The 23079-nt window shown below is 55.0% G+C and overlaps 1 protein-coding gene across 3 annotated transcripts in view; it reads right to left on the bottom strand.

Annotated features, from left to right (window-relative positions):
* Window positions 1-23079, bottom strand: part of ATP2C2 (ATPase secretory pathway Ca2+ transporting 2) — a 58253-nt gene that overhangs the window by 15341 nt on the left and 19833 nt on the right. For all 3 annotated transcript variants that reach the window (XM_013056975.2, XM_013056974.2, XM_004753893.3), the window contains exons 4-11: window positions 17661-17750; window positions 16358-16393; window positions 16199-16260; window positions 12858-12966; window positions 6266-6415; window positions 6119-6187; window positions 5691-5766; window positions 2165-2231 (exon numbers count right to left, since the gene is read on the bottom strand). In XM_013056975.2, coding sequence (XP_012912429.2) covers window positions 2165-2231; window positions 5691-5766; window positions 6119-6187; window positions 6266-6415; window positions 12858-12966; window positions 16199-16260; window positions 16358-16393; window positions 17661-17750 — 659 coding nt within the window. The remainder of the gene's footprint in view (window positions 1-2164; window positions 2232-5690; window positions 5767-6118; window positions 6188-6265; window positions 6416-12857; window positions 12967-16198; window positions 16261-16357; window positions 16394-17660; window positions 17751-23079) is intronic.

The following is a 23079-nucleotide window of genomic DNA, read 5'->3' as shown; positions in this document are numbered from 1 at the left end:
GATGTGCTCAACAGAAGTGTACTACAGACCTTGATGTTGTGAAAAATGCAAGATCTGCAAAGCACAAAAACACGAGAAACGCCCACGCACATACAGCCAGGGGCTGAGCCGCGACGGCCCTGTCCGTGCACGGTGAGCGCTCCATGGGCTTGTGTCAGCGTCAGAAAACCTGGCCGCGTCCCACGTGGCTGTCCTACTTCATAAAAGCTAAGACATGCGGATGGTCAAGGCACCCTTATCTGTACACCGCTCAGAAAGTGAAAAATGCTGCCAATTAATTAGGCACATGGTGCTCTCTTATCTCCTCGTTTGTAAGAAGCAGTCTGACCTCAGAGACGTTAAAGTGTGAAAAAAGAAAGCGCATCTTAGAATCAAAGAAACACGGTATGTGAACGGTGGCCCTCTTCTCCAGAAACAATGGAGCATTCAAGGGCAAGTTATATGAACCAAGATTACTGAATTTGGTCAAGGGACTGTGCCCAGTTTCTATGGGGACAGCAAGAAGGCTTCCTAGGTTTTATGGCACAGGCGGGCAAGACTGGCTGAGCAAACATTTGCAGAGGGCTGGGACAAGGACCTTCCCCCCATATGGTGTGGGCAGGGCCTTCCTGTGTGTACTTGGATGCTTGCATAATAATAAAAAATTAATCCACAAACTAATAAAGATTAGCACGGACCCGGAAAAGCGAGTATACTTTGGATCATCTCGGATGTCACCTGAGGCAGAGGGAATTAGGATAAAGTGTTTGAAAGAACAATTCTCGTGTTATTTCTTTTCCAGAATCTCTTCCTCACTAGCTCTCTAGCTGTTTCTACCTTCTGACCCAGGGACTTTGAGCAGCTGACGCCACTAAGAATCTTCATCTTTTCAAAGTCACAAGGGAAACAGACAGAGGAAATTTCCTCTGAATGGCCAGCCCACCGCGGATCTAGTGGGAGAAGTGAGGGGGCGGGGCGTGGAGACCGGGAACCAGGAGGGACCAGCAGATGGCCCTGGGGAGGGCGGGCAGGATGGGCGCCTTTTCTGTTATTTACTTGGAAATACTAGGTAGTTGTCTTGACTCATAGAAGTTCCCACGGTTTCTAAGATGGGGACGGAATGCGCCCAAGAAGGACGCAAGGTTCTTGAGTCCAAGAACCTTGGGGGAGGTTCTTAGGTGTCACAGCTTCCCAGTGTTGTTGTTCTGGGAGTCGTCCCCCGCTCCCCCCCCTCAAGGGCTCAGGCTCCTCTGTCCCTCTGCCACCTGCCTCTGAAGGCTAAGTCACCTGAGCACTCCTGTCCGGGGCTCAGCCTTCTTCCCTGGCCCTGCCTCTGCGGGAGCCCCAACTGGGTCACCACTTAGAGCGACAACAGCACCCCAGGGGGCTTGTCCAGAATGCAGAATGTCAGCGCCCACCCCAGACCCGCCAAGGCAGGGCACCAGCAACTGCTGCTGAACAAGCTTTCCCCGGGACCCTTCCGTCCTCAGGCTGATGTCCGGAACGGCTCATCTACAACGACCCACTCTTCCAGGATGCCTGTCCTGGCCTCGAACCCCACACTCCACCGCGCAGGCAGCTGCCCACGCCCCCGAGCCCTCTGTGGGCTGCAGCCGGCTAGGGCTCACAGCCCTGTTAGCTCCTGTGTCTACGTCAAGAATGGGCAACGCATTTCCAAAAGAATAGGAGTGACGGTCCAGCATGCCGTCTGGAGGGCTCTGATGCGTTATTTAGAATCAGGAGGAAAGGGGCCCTCACTGGCTTGCTATGTGTCCCCTAGCGAACTCCACTGTGTGGCTGTGCTCATGGAGCCCGGCCAGTCTCTCCTGGTGTCCCCAGATGCCCACAGCTCAGCTCCACCGCCCGCCATGGTGGCACGCTCCCGGCTTCTCCAGCAGGCCCCGCCTCGTCTCCGCTCCCGCTGCGCGGAGCCCCCTCCATGGCCACCTTCCGGGGACGGGGACGGGGCTCTTCCCACCTCTCACTCCCTGCAGTCACTTCCTTCGTAGCCTTGACTGTGAGTTGTGATTTGATCAACGTTCACGTGACCCGTTCGCACGTACTTTCCCCACCAGCCCGCAAACTCTGATTTGGCTCCCGACGAACCCCGGGCCGGGGTCCCGCTCCCCCACCTGCCCACCTTCCCCGCCACCCTGGCGAGAGCAGGCCGGTGCAGCGCGCTTACCTGACCCCGATCGTGAACATGCTGAGGAGCGGCTTGCCCTGCAGCCAGCCGGTGAGCATGATCAAGCCTGGGAAAGAGACAAGAAGTCTGTGTGTGCGCACGCGTATACATGCACACAGGCACACACACGCGCACACACGCACCTGTGTGTATATCCTCAGACATGCAACTGTGTTTCAAACGCCGTCCCTGAGAAGAGTTCGGGAATGTGGGCACAGACAAGTAAGAACCTCAAGTATCAGACCCACTCTCCTGTTTCTCAAGACTGGCCCCTCTGCCAGAAAGAATGCTTCCGCTTTTTAGGCAAGGACCAAGCCAGTTCAAGTTCAAGAAGGAAATGATCAGCCATCCACCAGTTAATTCCTCTCGGGATGTTTGCAAATGTTTACAGGTGACTCCCTTACTCTCCCCGGGTGCCCCCGTGAGCGGGGACGTCCCCCATGCTGTGCGACGTGGCCAATGACAGCTGATCCCGGGATGGGCAGATGGGCCCGGGGGCTACAGGGCTGTGTCCTGCCGTGTTCACCATTAAACAAATTCCCGTTTCCTTTCCTCCCTCATCATGGTTCCTAACAGCAGGCACAGTGCCAGGCCCAGGACACGCGGACCCTGCCAGAGAGGGACCCTCGGGTTGGAGAAGGGCCGGAAGTCATGCCGGGACCCAGGAAAACATGCAGGACGTTCCGGCAATGGGGGGAAGTCTCCGTATCTGTCAGGTGGGGATAGGGCCCGTGTGTTCCTGGAGGAGCTGTTTCAGGATTAAAGAGGCCACCATCCCCTGGAAGGCTCAGCCCTGCTCCCAGCCCACAGCTAAGGACTGGGCGGGAGGGGTGGCTAGCGGCTGTCGCCTGTGTGGTCGTGGAGGGAGGACGTGGGAAGGCAGGCGGGGCACCTGTTGAGCCTCGGAGGACTTGCCGACGACGAATGGCAGCTTCGGGTCGGAGGGAACGGGGAGCCACGGCAGCTGTGCACTGGGTGGCAGTGGTGTGTGCACGTGTGTAGGGCGTGTGCGTGTTGGGGGGGTGACAAGATCTGATTTGTTAGCTACCTTTTTTATATGCAGCAGTTAGCGGCGGTAGGCAGATGAGATGTCAGCTGGAACCCCAGTGAATCCAGACGTAGAGGCTGGTGGGGCAACTCCCAGAAACAGGGGCAGGTGCCGACCCTGCAGCCCCGGACGCTGGGCCCTGCCCCTGCCCACAGGGCCCCTAAGGGCTGGCGCAGCGCATCGCTTCCCAAACTCACACTCCGTGACTTTAATCCACGGGCAGCTGGAGAGTGGCCCCGTGGAGGGTATTTACAGCACGGAGCCTGGCAGACGTTCCTCTCCCGGGAAAGCTGGTTCTCAAGCACGGACCCGCCCGCCATGTCTTCCCTGGATCTCCCCCATGGGCCCCACAAGGATCGACGGAACCCCATTCCAAAACGCCCACCCTCCTGGAACAGCTCTTGAACTATCTATTAAGGGCGTCTGGGGGGCTCAGTGAAGCCTCTGCCTTTGGCTCAGGTCATGATCCCAGGGTCCTGGGATCGAGCCCCGCATCGGGCTCCCTGCTCAGTGGGGAGCCTGCTTCTCCCTCTGCCTCTGCCCCTCCCTCTGCTCATGTGTACTCTCTCTCAAAGAAACAAATAAAATCTTTAAAAAAAAAAAAAGAAAGAAAAAGAATAGTCTTGGCTTGTGGGCTATACAAAATCAGGTGGCAAACTCAGTTTGGTCCAGGAGTCATGGTTTCCAGTCCTCATACTAGAGAGTAAAAGAGGCCTCTGGGCGGTGCTCCTCCAGACAGCCAGGACCGCGTGGACCTGCTACTCTCCCAAAGACGCCTGGCCAGTATGCAGCCCCAAGCATGGCCAGTGAAAGGCAATGCGCAGGCCTCTTTCCCCACTGTGTCCACGACAGCCATCACGCATCTGTCGGTTCTCCTTGCAACCAAGGAGAAGCATGGCCTCAAAAGGCAGTCACAGCTCAGAGCCGCGCTAGGAGATCGGACTTGGCAGGTGAAGATAAAACCCGGTGGGAGGGAGGGAAGAAGGCAGGAGCCGCCTCAAGACAGCGGAGCTAGTGATTTAGCCAAGCTGGAGCACTTACATCCAAATCTGAAATCCGCAGAGGCGACGAGATGCTGGAATTTTGAGAAGGGGTGCCCGAGGAAGAAAGGGTGCGCAGTTCTGTCCCCGGCACAGCAGAATTGAAAGCCCTGACCCCAGACCACCTCCTCTCAACCTCTCTGCTACAGTTCCTACCTCTGGGAAGTTGCAAAGGAACGCAGTCCCCTCCGTGCCTTTGATCACACCCTGTGCTCTGCCTGCAATGCTGGACGCCCTCTTTTCTCACTTGGCAAACTCCTACATAGCCTGCAAGACCCAACTGAATGTCACATTCCCCTCAGAACCTTCCCAACTCCCCTACTCAAGATCAACTGCTACTCTCGCGTGTCATGTTTGTTCACGTGTCTCGGTCTTACTGGCCTGGGGTCCTTCAGAGGACAGAAGCTGTATCTGATCCATTTGGTAGCCCCCGACCGTATCCCAGTGACCAGCGTGTCACATGACACTCAGTCAATGAGTTCATGCATCTGGGTGGCCCGAGGCACAACAGAAGTGCTTCTTGGAGGGATGGCTATTTCTCCCACAAGCTTTCTCTGGCTCCACAGTTTTAGGGAGACTCACTGGTCCCGCCTCTCATCACTGCCTGTGCCACGGGCCACAGTTTGTGGGTTCCTTTATGAACCTATCCACTCAACAAGTGTTGATTGAGAATGAGCCCTGGGCCAGGACCCGGTGGATCCTTAAAGCTGGGAATGAAGACCAGAATCAAAGCCAGAGCGGGAGATAGGAGGAAGCAGCCGGTGAAGGGACTGGGGCGGCCCCATGGGGAGACTCAGGCTTGAGACCCACAGTTAGGTCAGCAGCGTCATGTCGGTGCCGCCTGCTGTGCTGCCAAAGGCCAAGGGGCACAAGTCCTGGCACAGCCTGGTCGGTAGCCTAGGAATACGGCTGCTGCACTGCTAAACCACACCTCCCAGCATCCTCTGCGGTTATGTAGGCCACGTGACTCCGTTCTGGCCAATCAAGAATGGGCAACGGGCCAAGGTGATGACTTCATGCTTTAAACGTTTCCCACACCAGCCCCCTGCTCGGGCTTTGCCCACCTGCTGGATGAACAAGTAGGGAGAGCAGCCAGCCTCTGTGGACCAGGAGGGAGGGAGAGCCATCCGTGGGCGGGGCCCAGGACCCTGACTTGGTGCTTGGAGGGGACCTACCCAGAAAGCCACTCCATCAGGAACGTGCCCGCAGACCATGGTGTGAACCAGAAATACGCCTTGACCAGGGAAGCCATTACAGTGTCGGGCTGCGGCGGCATGGTTGGCGGGGGCTGAGATAGAAACCTCTTGGCCCTATCGGGGTCTCTGGTCCCATCCCTGGGTCCTCACCCACGTCAGCAGCAGGGAGTCTGAGAAACGGCCATGCCCGCTCAGGACGGCTCCCCTCCGTCCCCCGGACCCAGTGCAGGTGCCTCACTCACCAATGATGGCAAACGAGAAGAGTGTCAGCTGCTTCCCCAGCTTGTCCATGCTCTTCTGGAGCGGGGTTTTAGGCGTCTGAAAGGATGAGAAGCATGGGTTTGTGAGAAGCGATCCCAGGAGCGTCCCTCGGCTTCTGCCTGGCGTTCTTATATCTTGAGTGGAGAGGCGAGTCCCCAGGGGGCGTGCATAAAAACCTTGCTGATCTCTACACTTGAGGACTGTGCATGTTCCTGTCTGTAAGTTTAATCTTGACAGCAAATCCTAATAAATGTTGTGCAATAAAAATAAATTTTTAAAGGCGTGAAAGGTATGAACTCACGTTAACCACATCATTCTCGTTCCTAAGGAGGGGCAGGGCCGGTGTCGTAGCCGAGAGGAATCGCCAACCCCAACCTCCCAGAAAACCAAAGCCCCAACCGACCCTTACCTCTTCAGCCTGCATCATCTTGAACACTTCTCCGAACTGGGACCTTTCCCCCGTTCCGATCACGACCCCCTGCGTTCAGGAGAGAGCTGTGTGAGGTCTGAAGCCAGAAGCCCACTGGTGAGGGCGGCCAAAGTCCCTGGGGCTTACCTGCCCCTTCCCGTACTGCACCAGGGTCCCCATGAAGACGATGTTGCTCAGAGTGGTGAGGTCCCCCCCGCCGGCCAGCGGGCTGTCCGTCTTACTGCACGGCTCAGCTTCTCCCGTGAAGCTGGACTCGTCTACCAGGAGATCTGTGACCTAGCAGGGGAAAAGATGAAGGATTCTGTCCCTTCACCCCGAGAACGGGTTGTAAAAGCACAGAATGGACCACCCTTACCTTGTAAAACTTCTCAGTTGTGAAAAATTTCCTGTGTGTAAAAGGTCGTGCCCCTGACTGCCTGGAATGAGGTCCGACCACTGCTCCCTACAGAGCGGGCAGGCACCTCTAGGCAGAAAACGTCCCTCCAGTAGGACCTGGAGTTGGGTGGTAAAGGATTTTTACCTGGGTTACCTGCACTGACCTGGCAGGATATTCAAATGAAGTCTTTCCTGAACAAAGTAGATTCCCGGGGACCATCCCTGATACTGAGGGTCATTTCTAAAACTTCGAATGAGGGGCACCTGAATCTGATACAGAATTCAGGAACTTCAGGCTTTTGTCTTCGGCGCCTTGAAGAAAGCTTGCGTCTATGTTTAAATTTGAACGTGATCTTCAGGTTCCGAGAAATCACTGTCGTCTTGCCCACGGATCAGGAGGACTGATCTGGCATTGACCGTGTCTAACGGGTGGTCCCGGAGATGCCTCTGGAGACGGTGGAGCTGCTGGTCCCCGGCTACTTCAGGCACAGATGCTCTTGCCTTTCCCTAACCAGGGTCTTCCAGAGATGCTGGCTCTGACCTCTGGGTTGGAAAGTGAACCAGACTGCCCTCATCCACCGTGGCCATGAAGTCATGGCCCATGAAGTCATGAGGATTTTCTGCCACTAAGAAATACAAATCTCATTTCGGAATGTAATGAAGTTTTGTTTTTGTCTTTTAAATGTTGCCACAACTAAAAAAAAAAGACCAAAAAACCAGAAACAAAACCTTGACCAGAAAAGCACAGGACAGCACCTGGCCTCGTCATGCCATTATGCAACAGACAGCAAACAAAGCCCAAGTCGAAATCAGGGAACCAGGATTAGAACATGGCCTCAGAGGCCTCGAGGAACTGAACAAGCATTGAATTGTGTGGCCCCTCTTGAAAAACATGTCTCATACCTTCTGTAACATTAGTTAAGGTTTTCATGTACTGTGCAATGTTAGAAAAAGTCTTAGGCAACGGTTAACTTGGAATATGCCTTTCAAAGCAGCTGTGCCTTTCTCTGGACACTCCACGTCCTGCCCTCCCCGGAGACCCCCACATAAGCCATGTGCTTTGAGCCAGGTTATTCTATGACAGCCTAAGGTTACGTTAACACCAGACACCACACAGCGCATGTGTGCACGCATACACACACACACCCCAGCAGAGGAGGAGGGAGGCACTCACAATCCCACAACTCCTCTGATGTGCTGGGCCCTGTGCCAAGCACTTCACAAGGTCTATCTCTTAGTCTCCACAGCCTCCATGAAAGATGCTGTTGGTTTCTCCATTCTACATGTGGGGAAACTGAGGCATGGAGTAATTAAGTAACTTGTTCGAGTACCTTGCTCGCGGTTCTACAGCTACCTGAGAGCAGAAGCATGAACCAAGGCTCTGGTCCCAGAAACTTCACTCTTAACCATCTGGCAGAACTGACATAGACCCAGTAGGTATCACTCAAGAGGTGAGTCCCCTGTAGCCAAATTGTGCCAGGTACGAAGGAGGACATAGAAGGGGCCCGGGGCAAGCTCTTCCCCTGAGGACCTTGTTATTTCGGCACTGAAGACCAGCTCAGAGAAGCCGTCTTCCTACAAACTCACAAGAGAGCAGTGAGTCGGCACTATTCAAGCGGGGGCTGCTGAGTTCTCTACACTTGCAAATTTAAAAATTTCATGATCACCTTTTACAAAAGCGCCCACCGCCACGGGATCCCAGCCCCAAGGGGGACAAGGGCTATCCACCGCTTGTGAGATGCCCACGTCCCCTCCTAACAGAACCCCCAGCGGGAAGGGTATTGGGGTTGGGGATGGCGACATGCTCCCCCCCCCCCACCAATGTCACTTCCCAGTCTTCCTTGCAACTCAGTGTCCCTGCCTTCTGGACAACAGGACATAAGGAGAAGTCACCGAGAGTCCTGGGTAGGATCTGTGAAGGTGGCTGAGCTGACAGGCCCTCTTCCCCTTCCAGCTTCCTCCTCCTCCCTCCCTGGGCTTTCATTATAGTGGCTCCAGGAGCCATGTTACAGGTATGGGGGGGCAGGGCGAGGGGGCTGGGAGAAGCCCCGCCCCTTGTGCCACGGCGGAGCTGCCGTATTGGCTTTGGACACCCCACTCCCGGTCTCTCGTTATGAGAGAGGCGTGCATCCCTGGCCCATTGAAACCTATCTATTTCTCTTACTCTGTTCACTGCAAACACAACTACCAACTGATCTAGAGTTTGTGGTTTATCTCCAGGGCGTCAAGGGCAAGTCAGAGGACACAATGAAGGAAGAAATGGGAAGACGCAGTCACCCAGCAGCACCGGCTGCCGACGCCACAGATAGCAGGTGGCAGAAATCGGCACCACAACCCTGGTGGCAGGCACTGGGTTTCCAGAAAACACTGTCCCATGGGACGTGAGGATAATCTGAATAAATTGCATGTACTTGGAAAGTCTGGCTTAGGCTCAGAGTTGCATAAGGTTTGAAGCACGTAGAATGTGCACCTAACTTCGCTCGTTCACCTTGAAGTAATCCTGTAGCCAGAATGGTAACAGTGCAAACACTGGGAAGGGAAGCCCTCCACTGACCAAGTCCTGGAGCGGTAATTGTTCCGGTCTGGGTCTGATGTTCCTGCCCGGTCTGATCGGCCGCAGAAGAAGGTGGGTGGTGCGGAACGGGAAGGTGGGGCACTTGGGCTGGGGAGACGGACCGGAGGAGCGTTCCCGGGGGACCGGGGACGTGGAACGGGTCTGGAAGGGCGAGCAGACACGTGCTGAGTGAGTCAGGCAGGGAAGGACAAGGCCAGGTGCGCTGGTGAAGCCGGACTTGGTAATAACCCGCTCGGTCAGAGCAACTGGGAGGAGGGGGAGCCAAAGAAAAGACCTCTCTCCTCCCAGTACCCCTCCAGCGTTAGCGGGACAGCAGCCCAGGGTGCTGAGCACGGGCACCAAGGCACCCTCTTTGGGGTACGGATTTTTGGGGTGGGGAGGGGGCGTGTGGTGGGTGCTGTCCCCGGTGCTGAAGCCATGGCGGGGATGGAGAGCTGTTCCTGTCCCTGAGTAGCACTGAATGGAGGGGTGACAGGCAAGAAGACGGGAGGTTTGGTCCACGTGGAGCAGAACAACTGTGGAAGGTGTGGCTGAACTCAGCTACATCGGAGATGGGTTATGAAATTTGGATAGTACCTTATAAGTAATGAGGATCCAGAAAAAGTCTTGATCAGAGAAGAGAGGTGTGGGAGATGATAAAATCGAGTTAGATGTTGGAAGAGGTAGCCAGCTGCACTGGGATGGGAAGCCTACAGTCCAAGAAACACAGCCCAAGCGAGACAGAGGAAGGCTCTGGATGGCGGCTGGCGGTGGCGTGGGCAGAAGAGCCAGCTGGGAGGGTCAGGAGAACAGCAATAAGCGTAACCAGGTAGGCGCGGGGAAGTAGGCGGAGACAAAGACTCGGAGCCTATTCTGGTCTAGAGAACATCTGTCAACTAAGCATATTTAGTCGTGAATATATTTCATTAACGTCAATTTGGGATTGGCGGGAATCTTGTAGCGCAAGGCTTAGTCGACACCCCGGCCTTCCAGACCCAAACTTGAGCTTTGACTCTTCCTCGGGTTTATTTGTTCTGTTTTTAAATTCCAACAGCTTGCTTTTCCCACCCAGTCACACCGATCTTCATTCTGACCCCCAGAACTGTAAGAGGATCCTTCGGCGTCGCCACTCTGTATGTGGTCACGTGTTCCAGGTGCCTTAGGGAACAGATACAGGGAGGAAACCCAGAGGGAGAGCCAGAGAGCTAAAGGAAGTCAGAACAGCTGATCGCAGCAAGAGAGCGCCCACTGTGGGCGGTGACGGATGTGCGCTCTGCAGCCCAAGGATCTGAGTTCAAATCCTCCTCCCCCCGGACTCGCGGCTGCATGAGCTCAGGTGGGCTGCTCAGTCTCTCCAGGGTTCTGTGTTCTTGTGCTCAAGTCAGAAAAATGAGTGCTGTTCCCTTAAGGTTGTGGGGGATGGAAGGAGGCAGTTTCTCCCCAGTGGTGAGCACAGACCTGACTATGTATTTCTATACACACATTAGTTCTCTCCAGAAGAGAGAGAGAGAGAGGCAGGGAGTAAGGGCGAGTGTCTGGACCAAGAAGGAACAAAGCTGTGTGTGTGTGTGTGTGTGTGTGTGTGTGTGTGGCTTCCGGTGACCTCCCAGGCACCAGGTCAGCTGAGGGGGCGACCAGTCAAAGCACAGAACCCACACGATACCAGTGGGCACCCAGAGGAGGCTGGGCCTGAACCCACCTGAGGGCTCTGGTCACTTCCTGCTCATACACAGGCAAGACTCCTCCCATCCCCCACACCCAGCCGGCCTCCCACCTTGGAGACAAAGCGTTACTTGGAGCCCTGACAGGTCCCATTCAATACCCTTTTCATGCCAGAAGCAGGAGAGGAAGGAGGAGGAGGAGTGTCCCTGCTCTACTGGCTGGACCAGGTCAGCCTATCCCCTAGGCCTTGACCTTCGTTAACTATGGGGAGAGAAAATGTTTGCTGACCCCCACGCACAATGCATAAAGCGCTTGTATTTGGGTGACTTATTTTACGAACGTTCCGGAACCTGCTGTTTCCTGGACTTAAAAAAGCTGTCCTAGGTCTCGGAGTGAAACAGCGGACACAAATATCCCACTGTGAATAAACAAAGCTATTGATTGTTCGGGGCAGTTGCAAAATACCAAAAGGGAACTCTGTCGTGTTTGTGCCTGGCGGTGAGGACGGAAAGCACTCTGTGCTGTGGACAGCGGGCACAAAAGAATTTAACATAAGCAGGGCAGGAAGAAAACTCATTGAAGGAGAAAGTTGCTTGGAGGTTAAAGCTGTTTCGGGGACTGGTGGAGAGCCGGGGAAGGGGTACAGGGGAGCCACCGCTGAGATGCAGTGACCGCTTACATCACACGGGGCACGGGGCCGAGTGTGTTACGGGTTCTTACCTACTCAAGGTGGAACGAATGCTAGCCCCTTTCACAGATAAGGACACTAAGGTCAGAGCGCCCAATGCTTCCCCAAAGTCACATGCTGGACGGTGCAGCGCAGGGATGTGAAACCCAGGGCGCCCTGATCAATACGCGCCCGTCACTCCCCTGCGTCAGGCACTGCTCCGGGCCCTCTCCATCTATGACGTCCTGTAACAGTCATCCTACAGGCCTCATCACCCCCCATCTTACAGGCAGGGACACGGGCACAGACAGGTTAAGTAACGTGCTCCAGGTCACCCAGCTTGTGAAGGGCAGGCCCTCGGTTCAAACTCGGGCCGATGCCCCGCCCCAGGGCACCAACAACCTTGAGGCACGGACTCTGGGTAGCACCTGTGTCAGGCACATGTCCTCCAGACCAGCTACCCAACCCCCGAGCGCACCCCGTAGCGGGGGAATCCTGGCATCGGGAGGCAGAGCCCACCGCTCGGTGAACAGATGATGTCAGACTTCCTCGTGGGCGGGGCCTGGCTCCTCTAAGGGGACCCACATGTCCTGGAATTGGAGTCAGATGCTCGTGCAGGGGTTGGGGCGGGGGCAGGGGGTAGCAGATGGTGAGGAATCCGTTCTGCTGCGGGCAGGGGTAGCGGCATGAGCCTAAGAGCAAGCAGCCCAGCCTGCTGGGGGAACTGAGAGCTGGGCAGAGCGCGTTCGAAGGGAGTCTCTCTTCGTTCTTCCCCACCGGCCCTCCACACCATTTCCTCAGCTGGCCAGTGATCCTCCAGTTCCTGAACACACATCCTCCGGAAAGAACAACATCGGGGAGATAGCCTGTGCCTAATCCTTTATTACTGAGAGCTTTAAGCAACTCTTCAGTCTTCTTGAAAGGATTCCTAAAATAGATTACCCCAGCCACAGATCCCTCTGACCTGGACTTAACCTTTCCCTGAGAATCCAGGATTATCTCCGGGACTGTGAGCTGGTCACACCAGGACACCCACAAAGGTCAGGGAACCAGCTTGCCACCCCACCCCCCTGCCTGATGTCCCCAGACCACACAACTGTAAAAGCTTGAGCTACGAGTTATGTCTTCGCCGATACGCTTCCCTGCTCGTCATTCAGCAATCTGACATCAGAGTAGCGGTTTCTAGAAACAACTCTTGTCCCATTCCTCATCCCCGGCCTGGTTTAATTTGCTACCGCAGCCTGCCGTAAGCCACAGACTCACATCACCAAACTCTCTTAGGTTTTTACTGGAAACGGGAATAAATAATTTATGGATGCAATTTGAGGGCCTTTGTGTTTGCAGTGAGCTGGCTTGCCGACTTCATGCCTTCATGTGTGCATGTATGTGTGTGACCACACGTGCGTGCGCGTGTGTGTGTGTGTGAGAGAGAGCACAGGTCAGGGTTCGGGACACCTCACCTCAGTGAGACGGATGTCTGCAGGGATCCGATCTCCGATCGAGAGAGACACAATGTCTCCAGGAACCAGGTCTCGTGCAAGCAGATGCTGGAGCTTTCCTTCTCTTATGCTGTAATTGAAATGGGAAGAAGCAAAAAAGTTGACGACATCCCTTTTGTGCACACTTTTAAGAAACTTGAGCAAAGAATAGAGAATCACACTTTCTCTTTCAGTGATGGACAAACCCTTCTGTCTTTGTGGTTTTATCATATTTTTAATTACATATCCTAAATGACCTCTGGAAAAGCGTGTCGTTTCTGGGAGACCCTGGGCCTTGTCTGAAAAGTGGGGCTCCTATTCCTGTTTACTCTGCCTGGAAACAAGGCAGAACCACATGGCCTTTAGAAGTTCTGAAGGTGTAGGTCAGCGGCTCTAAAGCTTCCTTAATGGAGCCGGTAGCTAGCAACGCCCCTGTCCTTAGAGAAGACAGCACTCTGGCCACGGAGAGCCATCTTCCGTGCTGAGGGGCACGGAAGAGCAGAGCTAGGGTTGGAGTGGGGAGCACCAAGTACCCGAGAGGCCTGGGACCTCCTTTCCCTCCGGGCTATGACCCTTACCCTGGCATGTGCTTCTGTGCACAGGTTCCAATGGCAGTCCCCCCTCCTGGGGCACTGCTGCCCCAGCTGGACTCCTGCCCACCCCTGGCCCTCTTCAATTCGGCCCCTACCCAGTGGCCAGAGAGCTCTTAAAATGCAAAAAACCAGGTCACAACTCCCTCCTGCTCCTGCTTTCCATGACCTTGGACTCAAACTTGAAAGCCCTGCTAAGGCCACTTTGACCGGGACCTCTCTACCCCATTCCTGCTGCTCCCCATCTCGGGTCAGTGCCTTCGAACACAACCAGCTTTCCGGTCTCAAGGTCTCTGCCAGCCTCGGACAGCGAAGAAGACATTCCCCTCTCCTTTGTTAACAGAATTCACTCGTGCAGACAGCCACCTTTCCCCCCCCGCGCCGTCTGTCCTAGGGAGGGCGTCCTGAGTGACCGAGACCATCGGGGCCATCCATCCCCTCTTGTGACAGGCGTGGGCCCGGGGAACGTTCCATAGCACTGGTTTTTGGGACATGAGGGGACATTTGTTGGGGGCTTGAGCACGTACACACACACACACACACACACACACACACACGAGACCTCTTCTTCTGTTGGATCTTTTCACATCCGCCTCTGACGCCCAGAGCTGTACCCGGGTCCAGGGAGGACGGAGGGAGGCAGCCAGAGTCCAGAGCCAACAAGCCAGGGGTGGCAGCGTGACGAAATCAGAGAACCCAGTCCTTGGAGCCTGCGCAAACGAACCAGCCATGTGGCCCCCGACCTGAGATCCCTTGCTGGGAGACGATTCCATTTCTCCGGCCGGAGCGGCTGGGCTGTCCCTGGGGCCAGAGCCCCCCCGGAGCCCCCCAGATTCACCTGCTGGTCCCTCCTCTTCTTCAGGTCTCGATCGAAATGTCCGCTCCTTCCCACACGTGCGGTCAGCGCAGCCGGACCGGCCACTCCCGGGGCCGCTCCCACTCTTCACCGCGCGCCGTTTCCTCTCGGGGAGGCCTTCCTGGGCCCCGGGTCCGGCCCGTTCTGCCTTCAGAACCGCAGCCCAAGCCGCGGCCCAAGGTTGTCCTTTGCCTTCATCCTTGGCCTCCCGGGGAGGAGCGTGTGCGCCCCGAAGGCCGAGCCCTCGCCTTCTTGTTCGGCCGCGTAACCCCGACACTGTTTCTTCTGGCACACAGTAGGTGCTCACTAAGACACGCTGAGATCACGGACGATGGGGGGCACCCAGGAGGGGCCCGCGCGGCAGGCGCTCCTTCTGAGAGGCCTCAGACACCGAGGCGGCCGCAGCTCACTTCAGTGCCCTCGCCGCCCGCCGCCACTGCCCTTAACCCTGAGGTCGTCTTTGAGAAGGGACTCCCGGGGCCATCAATAATGCATGCCACTCACTTGAAAGGCCAAGACTTGATATCTAGACTTAAGATCGGATCATCAAACCATATAAATCATTTAGGCTTCCGTTTGTCCGTACGCTGACATCACACACCCCACGTCTGGATTTCTGACAGCCTCACTTGTCTCCTTACTGAGCCCAGACATGTTTAGCGTCCCCGCCGAGCCTTCCAGAATTGACTCAGCTAGTCTCACGGTTCCACATCTCTCTCTTACACACACACACACACACACACACACACACACACACACACACAGGGGCCCCTTGCTTGCGGGCTCCTTAAGAGGTGGGGCTCATCCCCTTAGATCTTTCTATCCCCTGCTGTGAGGCACAGCTGTGCCATTTACATCCAAATATATGTTCTTCCCCAATCGCCTTTCAGGAAACAGTTACCACCTGCTTAACCCTTCCGAAGCCCCTGGGGTCCTGGGGTGGTGAGATAGTTGAGTCACTGCCTTTGGAGCAGCACATGGCTAAGTGGGAAACACCCGTGACCTCCGACCTCAGCAGAGCTGGGCAGGGGAGGGGAGGCAGACGAGGACCTTTTCTGAAATCCGTCCATCCTCCAAGGAGAGCTGCATGTGGATGACCCGGGAAGGACACTGGGAATTACACGGAGGAGAAGTCGGGCCCCTCGGGGTGGGCGGCTTCCCTTCCACCCTGGCTGTGCACAAGGGCAGCCATGAGCCCCCCGTGGGCTACTGATGCTGAGTGAGAAGAACTCACGTCCCCCATCGCCCCAGCCACACCCCAGTCCTCAGGGTCCTGTGTGAGGACTGGTGCCGTACTGGACAGCGGCGATTACAGAACATCCCAGAAAGTTCGAGTGCACAGCACTGTGGTTTGGGCCTTCCTTTCTCCTTTTTAAACAGCTATGGTAAGGGCTGTGGGGTAACAGGAGGCGCCGTAGAAACGTCCAGGCAGGAAAGAGGCCAGCGGGGCTGCGGGGCACGTGCCTGGAGGTCACCCTTGCGCCAGCTCGCCCGCAGCCCAGCGTCGCCAGCCCCTCCCATCCCCTCCCGGAGAATCTTATGCAACTTCTGAATGCAGGAAAACTGGGCACGGCTTTGCACACCATACCACGGGTCTCGTGGGCTGCCCTCTTCCAAAGCCATTCCCGCCATCTGTGGCCCCGGCCCAGGCACCTTGATTAGACCCTAAGAGACTCGAGGCCCAGAGAGGTAGAATGACAGGCCCAAGGACACACCGGAATCTCCTGGCCGGGCAGACGCCAGGTCTCCCAACCCCTGGAAAGACACGGTCCTCCTCCATCATGCTACCAGGGACACAAACTTGGCCAAACTTCTACCAAATTCACCAGCACATGGGCTCCGATGAACCAGAAAGTTCCAGGGAATCTCTGACTTACCAGTTACACTCGGGAGGGACAAGCTTGGTCAGCTCCTCTAGGGACTTCTCCGACCTGTACTCCTGGCAGCAGCACAGCGAACACCATAATCAGGGGTGGGCAATCCGCACCATCACACCCAGGTTACCCTGACCCAGACCTCGGGAACTAGCTACACACCTGGATGAAGGCGACGGTGACCACGATCAGCACGGCCTAGGGAGCAAGCGGGGAGGGCGGCGTCAGCCCCCAGCTGTTGGGTGAGTGAGTGAGCCCACGGACGTAGGGCGCAGCACCCCCCCTTCCAAATAAATTTCCTTTCTTCTTGCAAACCAAGCCCACAGAAACCTACAAAACAGATGAGCCCCCCCCACCCCCCAAAAACAAAACAAAAAACAAATCAGAAAAATCATCCCAAATTCTGGCATTCAAAGGTTCACATTTTAGGGTAATTCTAGATTTTTCCGCATAGACATACAACACAGGATCCTATGGTACAGACGTATTCTTTTACAAACTGCCTGTTCACACGCTGTACTGTAAACATCATTCCGCCTCAGAGGTTACGGACGTAGCTGCAGCCTTTTAAACAGAGGAGCAAACACCATTGCTTGGAAGGAGCCTGACTGTGTATTTTTTTTTAAAGATTTTATTTATTTACTTGTCAAAGAGAGAGCGAGAGCAAGCACAAGCAGACAGAGTGGAAGGCAGAGTCAGAGGGAGAAGCAGGCTCCCTGCGGAGCAAGGAGCCCGATATGGGACTCGATCCCAGGATGCTGGGATCATGACCTGAGCCGAAGGCAGCTGCTTAACCAACTGAGCCACCCAGGCGTCCCCTGATTGTGTATTTTAAAAGAGCCCATGACAGACACAGGGAAGCAAGAATGACAGTCATCAAAAGGTATTCAGGAAGAGCCAGATAGAAAAGGCCATATAATATAATATTCTATTATATAAAACAGCTGCAGAGGACAGAGAGCCAGAGAGCGGACCCAGGGAGGGGTGGGGGCTGGTGATGGGGGGGGCAGCTTCCTTTGCCGACCATTTTAGCTCTAGCTAGAAGGGAATGTGCTAAATGCCACTGGATTGTATATTTCAAAATGGTTATTTTTTTTAATCATGTGACTTTCACTTCAATTAAGAAAACCTTCTTTTTAAAAGGGCGCTCAGCCGTTGTGTCTGGGAAACACCTTCAAAGGACGGCTCTGCTGCGGGGTCATGGAAGAGGGGTTCACTGCAACACTGTTCCCAAAAACAAGGAACTAGGAGTCCCTGTGTATCCACCGACACAGTGATGGCAAAATGACCCAGGACGTCTCCGCAGGGGACAGAGAAGGACTTTCCTTTCTTTCTGCTGTATTTCCCGTTTTTTCTCTACAGCCACACTCTTTTTTTCTTGCCTAATAAAATGGGCAAAGACTCTGTAAGCCCCTGGGCAGTGGGGTCTGGGAGCCGTCGCTGCTCGCGCCCGCCCCGCACTCACCACGGCGATACTGACGGCGTCCTCGTACTCCTTCGTGAGGACGCTCACCAGGGCGGAGGCCAGGAGCAGCAGGATCAAGGGGTTCTTAAACTGCAGAGAGAACACAGGGCAGCGGGGGTGGCTGCGGTGAGGGGAGGTGTTCTCTGCTTTTGGCTCAGGGCTGGGCTTCCAAGCCAGCACGACAGTGAGGTTCTCCTCTACCCGAAATCCCACCCGTGCAGTTCCACGGACACTGGCTTTCCTGGGGGACATCCTACACCGTGCCTGTCCGGACAGCAGCCCTGGCCCTGCCTTGGAGTTCTTGGTCTCACCCTACCAGGTCTCCGTGACACAAGGTCAGGACGCAGCCCCTCTGGTGGCCTGCCAACTCTGGTCCTGCATGGCCAAGGAGTCCCCTTTGCTACACCAGCTCCCCAATGCCATGTGTCCCAATCACACCCACGTGCCCCTGGGGGCTCTAGTGAGGCCTGAGAACCAGTATCACAGAAACTTCCCAAAAGGATTTTTACTTTATTGCTCTGTGTATCTACTCCCTCAGGTCACAGATCTATTACACAGTAGCTCATGCTTCAGACAACTGAAAGGAAACATAACGACAAACACACAAAAAGAGGAAAACAGAGAGTGGACCAAAGATCAGGATCAAAGTAGAAGTTAAAATATCAGTGTGCAAGTCCTGTTTTCATGGTTTCAAATGGGCTGTGCATTTGGCCTTGAGCTTCCCAGCAGCCAAGGTAAAAAGAGGAACGTGATCAGATGTGTGATTCATGTTGCTCACGAGAAAAAGTATGACATGACACTGGTCATGTCAGTGTGGAGGAAGGAGGGACTGAGTGCCCCTTACTCCCCACCCCAGCCTTGCTGTGTTTTATCTCCTCTGAACGAGGGACAGGACATTTTGCGGGCAGCTCACCAGCAGCCCTGACTTAGCTGCACCATCTATTCTGAATCCTCAAGACTGAGCAGCTTGAAGACATTCCACTCTCTGAGCTACTGTTTTTCTGACTGCATCAGGAACTTGAAACGTGCATCAGAGTTTCAGAGATGGACCTTACTCCATTGGCCACAGGCTTCTCCCTAAGGGTGAAGGCCTCCGGGTATAATTTTGTGGACTCTGTAATGCCTTCCATGGGCATGAAGTCCCAGATGAGAAAAAGGTCTTAGACTCAAACGGTGTCAGGGACACAGCACCCGAAAGCAAAGGGCAGGGTTTGTTCTGACTCTGCTTCAAACAAGTCAACTATAAAAAGGAGTCTTTGAGGCACGTGGGGGGGGAAAACGGACAGTGGACCCAGCACTTGAAGTGGCCCAGGCCAGTGAAGGGATAATGGTACTAGTGGGACAAGAGTATTGTTGCTACGGTTTAAAAAAAAGAAAAAGTCCTCTAAAGATAGAGATACACAGCGAAGGACAGGTGACAAAAGGATTCAGCATCTAGAATTTGTTTTAATTTTTTTAAAGATTTTATTGATTTGACGGAAGAAATCACAAGTAGGCAGAGAGGTAGGGGGGGGGGGGGGGGAGCAGGCTCCCTCCTAAGCAGAGAGCCCGATGTGGGGCTCGATCCCAGGACCCTGGGACCATGACCTGAGCTGAAGGTAGAGGCTTTAACCCCCTGAGCCACCCAGGGGCCCCTAGGATTTGCTTTAAAATGCTGCAGGAAAAAAAGGAGATGGACAAAAGTGGGAAATGGACCGGTAATTATTGAAGGCGGATAATGGGCGTCTGAGGGTCATTATATTATGCTAAGATTTTTTTTAAAAAGTTTGGCCAGGGGCGCCTGGGTGGCTCAGTGGATTAAGCCGCTGCCTTCAGCTCGGGTCGTGATCTCCGTGTCCTGGGATCGAGCCCCGCATTGGGCTCTCTGCTCGGCGGGGAGCCTGCTTCCCCCTCTCTCTCTGCTTGCCTCTCTGCCTACTTGTGATCTGTCAAATAAAATAAATAAAATCTAAAAAAAAAAAAAAAAGGTTTGGCCAGTGAAGCCCCAGTTTCGGTTCTGACGGCACCTGATAGTGCAGGACACGGGTGGGTCTGGGGCAGCTGCAGAGCTCTGCTTGCCTCTCTGCCTACTTGTGATCTGTCAAATAAAATAAATAAAATCTAAAAAAAAAAAAAAAAAAAGGTTTGGCCAGTGAAGCCCCAGTTTCGGTTCTGACGGCACCTGATAGTGCAGGACACGGGTGGGTCTGCTGCCTGGCAGAGCTCACGGCCAAAGCCACAAGCACTCACGGGTAGAGGCGGACACACCCTTTCCTCAGAAGTCCAGGGAGGATGAAGTCCAAGAGCAGAAGGATATGTGAGCTCAGGAAAGCCCAGCGGAGGGGGCATCCCATCCGGGGCAGCTGTGATAAATGACCACAGCCTGGGGGCTTAAAACAACCTAGGCTGATTCTCTCCAAATGAAGGTGTTGGTAGGGCCAAACTCTCCCTGGAGGTTCTGGGAGAGACCCTTCCTGCCTCTCCCAGCCTCTGGTGCTGGCCCGCCATCTGTGCTGTTCTTAGATTGGAGACACACCCCTCCGGTCTCTGCCACTGTGCTCACATGGCCTTTTCCTGCCTTGTGGGTGTCTCCATGTGTCTCCCTCTTCTTATCAAGGACAGGATTTAGGGCCACCCTAATCCAATAGGGCCTCATCTGAACTAAGTCACACCTGCAAAGACCTTATTTCGTTTTTTTTTTTTTTAAAGATTTCATTTATTTGACAGAGAAAGGGAGAGAGCAAAAGCAGGAGGAGTGGTGGGCAAAGGGAGAGGGAGAAGCAGGCTCCCCAACGAGCAGGGAACCCAACGTGGTGCTCGATCCCAGGACCCCGGGTTCATGACCGGAGCTGAAGGTAGACACTTAACCAACTGAGCCTCCCAAGCACCCCAAGACCTTATCTCCAAATAAAGCGCTATTCAGAGTTCCAGGTAGACATGAGTTTGAGCAGGGCGCTATTCAGCCTAGCACAGGAGGGAAAACACCTCTGTCCAGCAGAGCTAAGAGGAAGATTTCATTTCAGCCCTGAGCCCACCACAAACTTGCTATCCTGTTGGGCAGAAGTGAGGTGAGAGATGCACAAGCAGGGGCTGAAGCCCCAGCATGCACCAGGCACCTGACTTCTCCAGTTCAACTTCTGAAGCTCGGTTACCTTCATGTGACCCCAGCCTCTGTTGCCTCAGGGCCTTTGCACTCCCCCTGATTCTGCACATCCTTCCTCCACACCGTCCCACAGCTCCCTTCTTCACTTTTTTCAGGTCTCTGCTCGAAGATCAGCCCTTTAGGCACCAGTCAAACGGCTCCCCTGAGCACACAGTCCGAAACAGCTGTCCTGGGATCATTTCCTGTCCTGCACCTGTCCTGACTCGTTTCTCCCCATCACACTGCCTGGGTGATGTATTATATAGGCAGCTGTCTGTCTGCCTTCCCATAAGTAAAAAGTTGGTCTGGCTGCAGCTTTCTGCACAGTGCCTAGCTCAAGTCCAGGAACATAAGCATTTATCTAGAATGAATGAGTGAATAAAGCAGCAAGCGCCCAGTTTTAGTTGGGGAAACTCAAGGCTTGGTGGGGTGAGAGCTCCTACTCAGGTCACAGAGCAGACATCAGCACTAGATCTGTCCTCCCTCAGGTGCACGTGCTCCTGTCCAGGTCACTTCCACAGCGCCACCTGGCTCCTTGCCCTCCCCTTCCTTCAGGCTGCACCCACCCAGGACTCTGGGAACACCAGGTCTATTTCTGGACAGCAGGCCCCTCCAGCCATGGGTTCAAGGCTAGCTCAGGGGTGCACAGTCCTGGCCGGGACCCCTCTGAGTGCTGGGACCAGTGCTGGTCTCTGGCCAGGCCTGGACCAAGAGCCACCTTGAAGCCCAATTCCAATCCCATAGGCTCAGCCTTCTCCTGAGCTGGACCTGGACATTTTTTTCAATGCTGACGTTACCAGTGCCCCCTCTATCCCCATCTTCAGACCATCCCAAGCACCTGTCCAGTCGGTGTCATCCAACACAAGTGAGTCACCATGAAATCCAGCAAACAGGTGCCAGACCCAATGGGAAGGCCCTGCCACAAGCCACATGGGCTGCTTTGGCCACGGATGGCCAGACCCTTCCTGGCTCAGGGCCCTTCTAAGCCCACACATTCAAAGGAGACAGGCAGAAAGGGGTCTGCTTCCCTGCTTGAAAAATGAGCACCCGAGGTTCTCAAAGAAACTCAACTGCCCACGGGTTCATGTAGGCTAGCCGGATCCAACACCTGCAACGTTATCAAGTCCTTCACATGCGCTAAGCTGTCCGCTTCTCGAGTCAAACTCAGAACGGTGGGTATGTATTAGAACCATCTTCTAGAAAGGGAAAGCCGGGGCCATCTCTGGAAAGGCCCTGGCTGGCGTCTGTGGGAGTGTTAACAGGGCGGAAGGAGGAAGGAGGTTGGCTGTGGAAACAGGAGAGGGTCCTGGAGGAAGGGGCAGCCAGAGCAGGACTGAACGAGGCCCAGCGGACAGGAGGGGCACGGTCCATCCCCACCGCCAGCGTCAGCCTGCTTCCTTGAACTCCAGCTTCCAGGAGCCACGGCGGCTTCCTTCCAGCCCGGGGATTCCGGGAAGCTGTCAGGCTGGCCAGAGCCACCCGCTCACCCAGAAGCTGAATTTGGTGCCACGTGCGTCAAGGAGTCACATCCCCCGTGAGCAGAGACCTGACCGACGAGTGACGCGAGGAGGGTAGAGCGCGAGGATGCTGCGAGGAGGGCTGTGATTGGTCCCCAACCAGCCAATCACGAAGCTTTACACGCTGAGCCAATAGAGAGGCTGCTGAAGCCTGCGGGGGGGGGGGGGGTGCACAGAGCCAATCGGCAGGGGTCAGGGATGGGAGGGACTTCAGGAGGCCACGCGGGGGAAACCGAGGCAGTCTGAATGCCCTCCGCTATCTGGGGTAATCAGCCTGTGAACTGCGGTTTCTGAACGGATACTGGGTAGGTGGTCCCCCGGTGGCGTGTAGGCATCCGAGTTCTGTGCCATCCACCTGGCACGGTGGCAGCACCAAGCGCCGAGGCGAAGAAGGACAGGGGCTCTGGAGCCAGCGGCTGGGCTCTACTCCCTAGCGTGCCACTTACTGCCGTGGGCACCAGGCTCCAGCGGCCAGGCAGACTACAGGACAGCCGGTTAAATTTGAATTGCTGATAAACAAGGGACATTTGGGGGGGGTATCATTATGTTCCATGCAACATTTGGGACATATTTATACCAAAAAGATGTATTTCTTTGGAATTCAAGTTGAACAAGGCATTCTACTTGCTAACCCTAGCAATCCTACACAGCCTGGGGGAAATATTTCAACTCCTCTGCTCCCCCTCGTCGCCTCAAAATGAAGAGGAAGACGAAGGGAGTTAATGCTCACTCGCTCGGCTCGGGGCCCAGCTGGTGAAAACCCTCTGTGCATGTAACAGCT

Source organism: Mustela putorius, unplaced genomic scaffold (genome assembly GCF_011764305.1).
Source record: "Mustela putorius furo isolate JIRA1106 unplaced genomic scaffold, ASM1176430v1.1 tig00000174_pilon_pilon_pilon, whole genome shotgun sequence".
Taxonomy (NCBI): domain Eukaryota; kingdom Metazoa; phylum Chordata; class Mammalia; order Carnivora; family Mustelidae; genus Mustela; species Mustela putorius.
Note: the sequence above shows the minus strand (reverse complement) of the source record. Positions and strands in the feature narration are given on the sequence as shown.